The 12,903-nt window shown below is 41.5% G+C and overlaps 1 protein-coding gene across 2 annotated transcripts in view; it reads right to left on the minus strand.

Moving 5' to 3' along the window:
* SPATA6 (spermatogenesis associated 6) overlaps window positions 1–12,903 on the minus strand; it is a 60,610-nt gene that overhangs the window by 44,011 nt on the left and 3,696 nt on the right. For both annotated transcript variants that reach the window (XR_016350236.1, XM_075935945.2), the window contains exons 2-5: window positions 6,627–6,764; window positions 4,606–4,654; window positions 2,154–2,195; window positions 736–860 (exon numbers count right to left, since the gene is read on the minus strand). Coding sequence is in view for 1 of the 2 variants with exons in the window: in XM_075935945.2 (XP_075792060.1) it covers window positions 736–860; window positions 2,154–2,195; window positions 4,606–4,654; window positions 6,627–6,764 (354 nt within the window). In the remaining variant the exon portion in view is untranslated. The remainder of the gene's footprint in view (window positions 1–735; window positions 861–2,153; window positions 2,196–4,605; window positions 4,655–6,626; window positions 6,765–12,903) is intronic.

Consider the following 12,903-nt stretch of genomic DNA (forward strand, 5'->3'; position numbering starts at 1 on the left):
CCTGGGGACTAGAAACGCCGACACCCTGTACTCGTCTGCTCCAGCCAGCCCGTCCACTTGTGTCTTTCAATGCTCACCCCGCCTGGGAGACGCCTCGCCATTGTGAAGCGTGTTCCCTGTGGAGGCCATGTTCAAAGGATCCTACCCACAGGCCACGTGTTGAGTGGCCCTGGTCTAAATCAAGATGAAATACAAGTTATGATGATTATTTATTCTTTGTGAGTGAGATCCTTCAAGCCCCAATGAGTGCTCGAGTACCACTATGCCCAGTGTTGTACAAACAGATGGATCACCATACCTTGACCCAGAGGATCTGAGGTAACTTGAGACAAAATGCAACAAAAAGAAGATGTGAGGAAGAGAGCTAGACAAATAAGATTGTCCTGTTTTGTAATTTTACTACTGTACAATTTGATGGTTCTTGCTGGTACTAAATCTAGCTTCCCACCCACTGGATGGATGAAAAGAACGTATAACAAGCTATGGTACTACATAGCAAACCAATCTAGATACTAACATGTTCACATTATACACGTACAGTTTGCACATCGAGTTAAAAATAACATTTCCAGCAGACAGATTCTATCTTCACAAAGTTCAGCCTGGGATTAGTACTTGCCATTTCAGGTATTGAATTATCTGTCAAAAGTAATCACTTTTGGCTGGAGGTAGTTCACAGAGCTGTTCCTGTGAAACATACCGTATCATAAGCACAATACACAGATATGCACTTACTGTAAAACTAGCAGACCTCTTCATTAAAACTTCACGATCTGAACCATGGTGCCCACGAGTAAGCTTAGGGTCAGGGAACAGAAAAACTCTTGTAGTTTCTTCATAAGTGGCTAGAATTTCTCCCACTATAAAGAAAATATGTACTTAATTTATTGGGAAAGAGTTGTACAGTGTAGGCACACATGCACAAGACTATGCTGAAACCAGTATAACTTTTTAACCTTTAAAAATTAAGAGTAAACTCTTATTACACGACCACTGACTAAAATGGGACTAAGCCAAGTAGTAAGAATCCGCAGGATCAGGCTCTTAAGCACCTTTTACTGAATACTGTATCTAATTTATATAAAGTAGACTGCCTTTGTTGTACTAAGAGACTTATGAAAGATTTTCCTATAACATTTCTTCAATTTCTTTCCTTCTTCCCCTCCTATGTACAGACAATGGTTTTCTAACAGCAGCCAACTTCACATCTGTTATTCCGTATTACAAAACAATTATGGTTATTTATCAGAGATGTATCTGGCTGTCAGAAAGGAATTTAGATACAAGCAAAAGTATTTCAAGATCATGAAATCTTGTTCTATTTTCTTCAAGGAAAAAAAACCACAAGATAGAACAATTTGAAAGTTTCATATAATCTATCACAGTCATTTTGCCAAATGTCCATAATTTGAGCCCCTCAAATTACAACTCTCCTCCTAATATCTCCTATGCTTCCACAACAATTAAATCCACACTCAGTTTGTTTGTTGGCATAAATATCTCAGTGAGCCACCAACAGAAACAAATATGTTCTTGCTTGCTGTGGTTTTATTAAGGATCTGTAACTATGGATGCTTTTAATTCCAGGGTTCTCAAACAAGTCTTCCTTCAAATTCTATTGCAGTTCCAATAAAATGCAGATTTATGTTATCCATGGGAACATTTGAATTTCATTAAGATAGATGTTTTATAATCACACAAACCTATAACAGAAGTAGGACAAATCATTATTTATTATCTTCACCTTTCCCCAGAGACCTGTAATATTTATAGCATGGATAAGGATTTTCCCAGCGGTCACCATTAAAATAAAAGTGTCATTTTGAGAACAAAATTATGCACTTTGAAACCTTACAGAAAGACCTACCACAAGTGAATGTTGATGCCTTTTATAAATGTGCATTAAGTGATTTTGGTTTATTTTCAATTTTTAAAGTATTATCTCTTTTGTAAGCTTGAGACTGGAACATTTCAATATTTAGCTTTATTCTTTTTCAAAAATGAGATCCTCTTGATCAATTAGCATTTTACATTAAGAGGACTATTTGCTGAAGAGCTTTTGACATGGTTTGTACATTGAGAAAAATGATTGTACGTCCTCATGGAAATTCACCTATTAAACTGCATAATTTATGAAGAGATTGATACAATACCTGGAGGAACAAGTTGTATTAGTTCAAGTACTGCTGTGTCAACTAGAAAGGAAAAAAAAGTTTTTTCATAAGTCAAAAAATAAACTATAATCAGAAGTCATTTTAATATGTAAAATAGAAGAGAAGCCATTCACTGGTTTAACCATCTCAGCATTGTATGAGCTAATGTAATAAGGACAATTTTGATGTATCAATAAGAACAGATTATGAACACTTTATATGAATACTACAAATCTAGGCTAACACAAGGGAGCCCTTAGGCATTACCATAATGCAAATAATAAGTTATTGGCTAAAGTTTATAACCGACACTGTCAAGTTTGGCAGCAGATGGGTGCAATTCTTCGAAGAGACTAGAAAGAAGACGGGAACTGTGGATCCCGTTTTGGACTATAATTCTCTCAATGTTTGAGAAAACCTATATTTGGAGTTTGGGTTTAGGCACAATACTATTTTAACATGACGTGTCATGCTCAAAGTATTACATCATTGTTCACTGTGAAGTCACTCTGTTTTAAAAAATCAACATCATTTGACAAGGTAAAACACTCAGTGAAGTTCAAAGTACTTGAACACAGCTTGCTACAGGTGGTCAGTTTGTTGAGTTCATGAAGTCTTTGAACCAGCTATGTTTTTAACTGTTCTGAATTTCAGTCTCTTGAATATACTTGAAGAAATGTAGTATTTATATATTTCTGGAAGTGGCCTTTTATTGATCTGTATTCCTGGTAAGTTATTATTGTCAAAAGAAACCAATGCATCCTCTAAAACACTCAGGGTCACATTTGAAAGATCACACATTGAGCAAAGACTATTTCATGTAATGGTCACAAGTTTGTAACAGATAGAGTACTGATCATTGTTCAACCACTAACGTTTCAAAGATATAGTAAGAATGCTTTCCTGTTCCCAACATAATGCCTCAACATTCAAAAACATCTTTAGATTCCATATTATTAATATGATTTTAGCCACCAACAGCTAGAACCACAAAGGGAATCGGATGCCTAAATGCCACTTTAGACATCTAACGTTCCAACTTTAGATCCTCTAAACCCCTGCTCAGTGGCCACATAATCCCATGGGAAACTAAATTACCCAGAACCTTATGTTTGCACTGGCAAAGTCCCTTAAGCATCTACATTTGTGTTTGTGGGCATGACCAAAACTGCTAAGTCCTGATATCACTGAGTAGTTCAGAACCTAGCCCAGGCATATGCCCAGCAGGTATTCACAAATACAGAGTCCTCTCCATCTGTCTCGTCCATGGGGCCTGATACAGTAGGCGTGCTCAGAGGCTGCCTTACCAGCCTATATGGCAGCCAAAGAAGAGGCAGCAGAAGTGCCTCCCTTTGCTCAATGGTCAGGGCAATCACTCAGGACGTAGAAGACCCAAGCTTCAATCTCTATTTTACTGGTCACAGCAGTGTTTTCAGCCATGTCTCTCCCCTCTGAGATGAGTACCCTAACCACTATGCTCTAATGTGTTCTGTGGTAGGGCTCTCAATCTCTTTTGTTAAAGCTTTTCTACTGTGTATGAACTCTACTATATATTTGAGAGAATATGTGCATTTGTCTGTCCCCCCATCTGGCTGTGAATGTATTTAAGAACTCATTTGTTTGGTGGTAAGAGCTAGGACCACCTAATTTGGTAGGTAGCTTCCTCTTATCCTAACTTAAAGCCAGGTCAGGGTTTGGTTGTGCCAGGACAATGGGATGTGCCTGGAATTCAATTGTTTCTCACAAAATGGAAAGGAAGGAGTCTGCTAGCAGAGATAGTTATACTATAGAATGAGCACAGGGGGCAGCGATGGGGACCAGGACACCTATAACTCACTGGGGCAGCAAAGAGTAGGGGTGGAGAAAAGGGCAGCTTTCTATACATTTGAGAGAGTTTGTCCATCTGTGTGTGTGTCCATACCTCACCTAGGGGATATGCACCCTTCCCCCAGCTGTGTCCACTGGAGCTACAGTGGCCATGGAGAGACGCTTCACACCTGGATCCAAGCTGCAGTGAGAGAGGACTGGAGTTGTCCTCTCTCCCTGGGGCAGCCTGATGTCCTCATCCCCAATCCGTCCCGTCCCCCTGTCCTCCCCCCCCAAGAAATGATCTAAATGAAGAAAAACAAAAATTATTTCAGTTTAGGACCTCAGCAGCACCAGATAAACCCTGTAATACTTAAATATTCCTTGAAGAAGTAACTGAACAGAGTCTCCCAGTAAGAGCACTAACCACTATGTGACCGAGTTTCTCTCTCTTTATTTTGCCCCGTTGACTATTTTTAAGGGTCTTAATTCCCCAATACGTTGCATACAGAGTCTAAGCACCAAACTTGGAGCCATGAATTTTGCTGACCTGCATATTAGACATCACAATGCTGAGACAAGCTCTCTTTTTGAGGATCTAGCCTTAAGTGCATACAATATAATGGATAAGAAAAGCAAAACCTACATTCAAGTAGTTCAACAAGTTCTCCAGGATCAACTACATCAGTAAATACCTAAAACAAAAGATTAAAAAAAAATGTAATGGACACAGTTGATCAAAAACAACAGATATGCTTAGAGAAAACTAAAGTTTGCATGCGATTCTGATTAGTGCAAACAGTACTACTCCCCATACGGGAAAAAAAAGAACAGAAAACTGAAATTATTACTGGCATTGAGACAGAAAATCTATTTCTTAGAAAGACAGCACTTTTGGTCATCTGATTTCTAACATTTTCAAGATTCTTCCTCTCTATCTAAATTATGTGACCTACCATAAATAAAGAGTCAATCACATGATCAGGTAAGTGCATCTGCACAGACTTCAACAATTTACAAGAACAACAGCTGATCTTGTTACAAAAGTTCATCTTTCAACTTCAGCTGAACAAGATTAAAGGGACAATGTCAGCAACTTTTTCCATTATTGGAGTTTCCACACTTGAGCGAGCGCACAACTGTCTTCAATATTTGAAAACATAATTCTTCTCCCTTTTGCTTTCCCTTCTTTCCATTTGTATAATGTTGATCATTCTTCTGACACTTGTAAGTGAACTGAAAATAATGTGGCACACTTCCATTACTTTCTTGATTGTGCACAACTGTTACTGATCATGTCAGCACCACTCTGGGAATCCTGTTCATTTACTAACTGCTGCTGTAAAGCCAGAAAGGGCTGCTCTTTACATTTTTGTAGGTCCTGAAAAAACAGTGCTTAGTTTGTTGTTATAATTTCTAGGGGAAAATAGATTAATAAGTTATACTTCAATGGCAATGTTCTTCTGCACTTTAACAGTTGCAAAGTATAGCAGAATTGTACTCTAGTGATACATTTTCAGCTTCAAAATATGTACTGTAACCTTACAAAATCTTTCAATGACACTTTTTAAAAAATGCTCCACCTAATTAGAGGGAATATAGCAATTTTTGCTGCCGACAGTGGTGCTGCAGGTTCAGTCACTGGCACTCTTCCCTCATTCAGTACTGAGACACTGTCTCAGCATGATGTTGAGGGGCATCCTACTGTGGGAGGTACCAAACTTTTGAGGATTATGTAAAAATAGAGAACCTATATACTTCCAGCTATTAAGTGATGCTATTTGTTAGAGCATGGATGTTATTCCCAGTGCTCTGGCTAAATTTCTACTTCAGAAATTGCACTTGATAAATACATCGAGATGTCTCCCTCAGTTTCAGTTGGATACAGTAATCAGCACTTCCTGTCCTAAGTTGTTCTACAGTCCGGCTGTGCACTGTTAAATAGCTGCTATATTCCATTCCCACCTGCCTATCAGTGGTGGGTGAAATTATCCCTTTCCAGGCCTTGCCTACCTCACAAAGTTGTTGTTGACGCTTAGTCAGTCTTTGAAAGTGCTTTGGGATACTTGGATGAAAAGCACTAGAGACGTGCAAAGCATTGTTATTCATGAGCAGTCAAAAATGGAATTGTGTTTGTAAGGTATAGGATTTCATTACTCCTATGGCACTCACAACGAAACTAGTAGGAACACAGAAGTGGTGATAGGCAACAGTAAATTACAAGGCTATAGTACCATCAAGGGGGCTCTTGCAACATCAAACTCTGAAAGAACAGCGCATAGGGAGAGAGCTGTCATCAGAAAGCCCAAGTTCATATTCCATTTGTTTTGCTACACATAGATTACAAAAACAATCTTTTGATTTTCATTCTCTCTACTTTTATTTTCCATTTTTACCTACATTTAAGAAGCATAACACTGGGCAGGAACTATTGAACAGCTATTGAGAAAAGGTCAAATCATAAGACAAAAAACAAAAAATCTTCATGATATATTATGGCCATAGGCTCACAAGTTTACTATATCTGTAAGGAAGAAACAAATGTCATTAGTGTTGAAGAGATGCAGTAATTAGTACTAATAAAATACCATTTTCAGTGTGATCATTTATGTCTGGGGATTCTGGTACTTTGTTTTTTAATGCTCATGTCAGATGTGATGATCTTACCTTTTCAAATACTAGTTTCTCATCTAAGAAGAGTGGAAATGCTGCAGGGACACGCTGAGTCTTCTTGTATTGACCAAATATACAGGCACCGATATAGAGTTCATTTTTGTCTTTCAGCAGCACGCCAGGGCAAGTTATCTGAAAGAACAACATATTTAGTGTACAAACTGAGCTTCAGCATTAGAATGAACAGTTATATTTGGGAGAAAAAATAGACTGGACTAAGATTGAAAATAATTGTTTGCTTGAGAACCATATGGTAACACATTTCATAGTCACACATTCCTTTTCAAAAGTAATTCTCGCTGCACTTACTTATAGTAAGGCAAATGTTATAGTTTTTAAACAGTCAGGGCTAAATTCTCCCCTACAGTAAGCTGTCACAGCTCTATTAACATCAGCCAGAGTTAAAGCTGACTCCCCAGACTTAGGGTCACATTTCACAATGGCTGCTGGTTGTCACGGTCCACATCACTAAGGCTTATACTGAGCACACTCATAAGATAGCCAGAACACATCAGAAAAGCCAAAAACTGCCTAAGCCCTAAAAGCTAGCCTCACAGCAGTGAGAACTCTGCTGATGAATTGGGGGGCGGAGGGGGAATAGAGTTACTGCAGAACTAATTCAATCTGCCTAAGAAAAGGTACATTTGTTCTACAGTTGGATCTTTTAAAGTTTATGTAAATGTCTGTTGGAATTAGGTACAGCTCTTGGGATCCCAGAACATTGCCAGTGCAACTCCTGATGTTGCAAAGGTGGGTACTCCAGAGGAATACCAAAGGGAGACTCGACTTTCTTACTAGGGTAGTATTCCTGGACATTGTTGGCATGTGGTAACCGCATTATCTTTCACATCTCTTTCTAACTAATAGGTTTAGTTCTCTGGCTAGTGAGCATCTCATCCATTTTTTCAAGCTGTGCTGTATATCACACAATTCTCAGCTGTTCTCTCACATTAACAGCACTCACAAATCTCTTCCCCACAGCTATATGTTATTTTCTCCGATCCTGATGGTTCTGCTGTGTGATCCAGCTAGAGAATTCCCACTCTTCTTTCACTCCAGTTTATGCTACTCCCATATTATCACAGTATTATAAATCTGAGACTGCTTCTTGAAACACAAGGTTGCAGAAGAAGCAGTGCTCAGATTTTCAATTGCAAGCTACAGGAGAAAGGATATGAGTGACAGGGATTAAGTGAGGTATGTTTGCTATAGTTCTCCTTTCAGATGAACATTTTGCATGAGGGATCCCTACTGGATCTAAATAAAGATTCTTCATATATCACAGTAAAATAATCCTTGAATAAAAAGAAGTTATGGAGGCTAAATCCAAAGGATTTGTTCAGTGCTTAATTTGTAATGAAAGAGGAGCTGAAGCAGCTTTTTTTAACATTCATAACTGATGTAGTAAGCCCAGACATGCTGGAGCCATGAACTGCCAATCTTAGAGATGCTGGGGGCTGGCCCCTCAGAGAGCACAGGGACAGCGGGGGAGCCTGAGCCTTTGAAATGTACAAGAGCCCTAGTGGGACTCAAAAGCAGAAGCCCCGCAGGGAGCGCCATGCTGGCCCTGCGCTCCCTGTGGGGCTTCCTTTTGAAATGTACAAGAGCCTCACTGGGGCTCGTGTACATTTCAAAGGCTCAGGCACCACAGGAAGCATGGGGCCAATCCCCTGCTGGCCCCATGCTTCCTGCAGGGCTTCGACTTTTGAACTGTAAAAATGTAAAAAATAGAGAACTCAAAGGTGGAGGTGCCCTTATAGACGAATTGAAGAGAGGATGGAAATCCCGCTGGGCCCTCACTCCCTGCGGTGCCCGAATCTTTGAAATGTACAAGAGTCCCCCGCTGGCCCCGCGCTCCCTGACAGGCTTCTGCTTTTGAAATGTCAAGAGCCCCACTGGGGCTCTTGTACATTTCAAAAGCAGAATCCTAACAGAAGCGGCATGAGCAATTTCCCACTGTGCCTATACCTCCCTTACCCCCTGTGGAGATGGTGCGGGGGGGAAACTGGCTTATGCTTATCGGATAGTCGACTAGTCACTTACATCCCTAATCCTTTCATAAGTATGAATGTGAGAGGGACTTGCCCTGCAGTACCATGTAGCCTAGGGGAAGATTCCCTGAACTACAAGCTAAGAGACAATGAATAGTCTTTTCAATTGACTATTCTTAATATTTCTGTACAATTCACAATCCTTAATAACCAAGGCCTCATATCTTTACCTCAGAGGAGGCAGCTAGCATTCCCCTGCTTTATAGATAGGAAAAATGACAACTTGAAAAAGAGGACTATGTAGCACTTTAAAAACTAACAAGATGGTTTATTAGGTGATGAGCTTTCGTGGGCCAGACACACCTTCCACTATTTGATCTGAGGAAGTGGGTCTGGCCCACGAAAGCTCATCACCTAATAAACCATCTTGTTAGTCTTTAAAGTGCTACATAGTCCTGTTTTTTGTTTCAGCTATACCAGACTAGCACGGCTACATTTCTATAACTTGAAAAAGGTCACTGAAGGCAGAGATGAGAACAGAATCCAAGTCTCCAGTCCAACAGTCTCCATTTGCTTGGCCAAAAAATACTCTTCTCAGATTGGCATTATATGGCAGAAGCTTACACTTCAGTTGGCCTAAAGACAAATTGAGGGCTTCATTTACCAGAGCTACAAAAGCACTATATTTACGATTTTTTACAGCCAACGCATGGGTATAGAATAGTGAATTACAAATATACATTTTAATTCACTAAATAATTTCCATAACATGGCACATGGAACTGCACAGATCTTGGCAAAGCCTGGAGAAGCCTCTGTTTGATTGCATCTCTCAAGACAAGGCAGGTTTACTCTATGCAGTTGTGACAAGCTCCCCCCACGATGCTTTATGAAAGTGGTTTATGAACATAAATACCGTAAAATCCTGACTAAAATGTGCACCTATGCATAATGCGCACCTACCTTTTAAACATGAGAATTCCGGCATAAACTGAACTCCTATCTATAATGTGCACCCCGACTTTGCCGTATTTTGTCTTGCCTTTTTGTATTACCGGATAATCATGCGTGAGCGCATGAATATACAGTACGCAGCATTTCCATGCTCTCTTTGGGATGCCATGAGTTGTCGGTGATCTTACACGACTGCTGAAAAAGTTAAAGTTGTTAGCTATGCTGAGGCTCATGGCAAGAGAGCTGCCAGCCATGAATTTGATGGCATAGCAGAGTCTAACATTCGGCTTTGGAGACGGCAGAAAGAGCGCCTGCAAGTGCTGCCTCAGATGAAGATGGCCGAGTGAGGTAAAAGTGCTGCATATCCTGAGTTGGAGGCTAAGCTGGCTGAATGGATTGCTGAGCGTAGACAGCAAGGCAGTGGCGTTAGCATTGCGGAGGTTAGAATGAAGGCTTTGACCATTGCCAAAACGTGCGCTAACACAGCCGTGTTTAAAGCTTCACATGGCTGGGGCAATCGGTTCATGAATCGCCACGGCCTATCAGTCCGACGCCGAACAACTATCGCACAGAAGCTACCCATGGACTCAGACACCAAGGTACTACAGTTCCAAAAGTTTATCATAAAACTACGCAAGCAGCACTGCTACGACCTTTCATTAATTGGTAACGCAGATCAGACACCATTAAATTTCGATAATCCCTACAATAGAACGCTTGAAGTGAAAGGTAACCAAGACCATCTCCATTGCTACCCCAGGCCATGAAAAGTCTAGGTTTACTGTAATGCTTGCTTGCATGGCCGACGGAACGAAGCTGCCTCTTTATATTGTGTTCAAGCGCAAGACAATGCCAAAGAATGTTATATTCCCAAACACCATTCACGTGCGTGTTCACCCTAAAGGCTGGATTGACGAAGCTTTAATGGCTTGATTGGCTACAGATGGTTTGGGCGAAGTGGCCAGGTGGACTTATGAGAAAGCGGTCTCTAATAGTTTTGGATGCATTTCGGTGTCATCGTATGCCATCCATCAAGAAAAGGCTTCCGCAGGACAAAACAGACTTGGCAATTATTCCTGGTGGAATGACCAAAATGTTGCAGCTGCTTGACGTGACAGTTAACAAGCCAATGAAAGACGCACTACGCAGGAAATGGAACACCTGGTTGTTGGAAGGTAAACATACATTTTCTGCAGGTGGACATATGCAAACACCGACACTGCAAGATGTTACCCAGTGGATAGCGGATGTCTGGGTTGAACTTGAACCCGTTATCATAAGGAAGGGGTTTCTGAAATGCAGCATCTTAATGCTATGGTTGGCAGCGAGGATGATGCCCTGTGGATGGATCCGAGAGACGATGAATCGTCCGAGGGCGAATTACCGGTATGCGAAGATGACAATGATTTGTATTACCTGGATGAAGATGTCAAGGGCTATACCCTTGAAGATACTGCTCATCTGTTCAAGGAAGATTCTAACATATGTGAATTTGAGGGCTTCGAAGATGAGTAGAAGATCAATTAACACGGTATTTGCTTGTTTGCGCTGCAGTGTTGATTTCATTTCTTTAACTTACCTTTTTGAAACTGTGAATATAGTTGCTTGTCGATGCTAATAAAAATGAACTTAACCTCTGGTGTCCAGCGATTAATTAAGTGCCACGGAACCACCAAATGAAAACTTAAAAAAAAAACTCCTATGGATAACGTGAACCCTAACTTTGATGTTAAAAAAACAGGAAAAAAAGTGTGCACTATACTCGCGACTTTACGATATGCATAACTCAAGATGCTTTGGACAAAATACCTCATGCAGCCTATCAATTTTCATGTTATAATCTGCTGGATCTGTATATCTTATTTTGGTGCATGTATCATTTGTGTATGTAAAGTTAGAAATATGAATTATAAAACTGTTCATGGTTTTAAATGTGCAAATGAGAGCCATCAATGGTTCTATGGAAGCCTTAATGACTGAGTGATCAACTTAACTTGAGAACAGCCCTGTTTGTCCTTTAAGTTTAAGCAACGGTTGGTCCTAAGATGACATGTAACCATGCCACCTAGTACAGGGATACCAGTTTGACCAGGTAATGTTCCAGGGACAAGGGAATAGAGAAAAAAAAAGATTCCAACCAGGGAAAGTCAATAAAAACAATGGGAAGCTATCGGTCCCTTTGTCTTTGGCTGACGTAGCACACACAAAAGGAGGGCTAGAGACTCAAGTCAGAAAAAAGATCATCTTTGACTAGAAAGCATGCCTGAAACAAGAGCAGGTTTTAGGTAAGTTTGCAGTAAGCTTTAGTGTATTAGAACTAGCTATGTGATTTCCATCTATATTATTTTTAACAGTCACATCATCATGACACTCTGTGTCCCACAGCCCCTCCCCCTTCAGATCCCACCTCCTCCCTTCCTTCCCGCTGCTAACCCAGAAGGGGGATCGGGAACTCATGACTCCAAAGCAACAGCAGCACTGAAGGTAATCTGCTGCTGGTGAACTTCGAGGGTGGGGGAGGAGAAGAGGAGGAAAATTGTGGGGGGCAGAGGGACCAGCAGAGAGGCCCGCTATGGGGGACGGGGCTAAAATAGTTCTGGCGACGGAGGCGGGATGGCAGCAAGCCCTGTGGCAAGGGGCGGAGCCTATCCGTTGGAAGGGGGGGCCAGACTGGAGGACACTCCAGCCCCTGAACCAAGTTGGGAGGCACCCCAGCCCCTGAGGTGGGGCCGGGGCTGGAAACGTTCCTGGCAGCCGCCATGTAGCAGGCTGTTGGGAGTTTCAATTTGGGCCAGCGGCGCAGGGGGGAGGGGCTGGTGGCGAGGCCCGTGGTGAGGAGGACTGGAGTGGGGGTTCCCCCGGCCTCTGAACTGGGCCACCAGCCAGGGCTAGATGTCCCTCCGGCAACTGCCTACCCCATATGGGTTAGCAGCAGCCCATCAGGGTTAGTCCCTGGCCAGCCACTGTATAACCCTGCCCCCACTTTCTGACACTCCAGCAGCCAAACGAGAGCCGTGATCACCCGATATCTGCAGAGGTGCAGGTAAATATAGAGGTGGGGGTCTGCTAGGGACTAACTCTGCAGACTGGCTCCAGCATGCAGGCCGCAATTTGCCCACCCTTGAACTAACTTATGTCACGTAAGGGGCCAGTCTATTACAATGAACCATAATGTCCTTTCACGGAAGTCCCACTGCTTGATTTTACATTCAGGTTTAGGATTGTTGTGTGACTCAGGGTATCATAAACCCACTTGCCTATTCATTACCAATACATAAGATGTTGTTAGCACCAAGCACAAACATTACCCATCAACTCCTACAGAG

The sequence above is a fragment of the Pelodiscus sinensis genome, chromosome 9 (assembly GCF_052426305.1).
Source record: "Pelodiscus sinensis isolate ZL-2025 chromosome 9, ASM5242630v1, whole genome shotgun sequence".
Taxonomy (NCBI): domain Eukaryota; kingdom Metazoa; phylum Chordata; order Testudines; family Trionychidae; genus Pelodiscus; species Pelodiscus sinensis.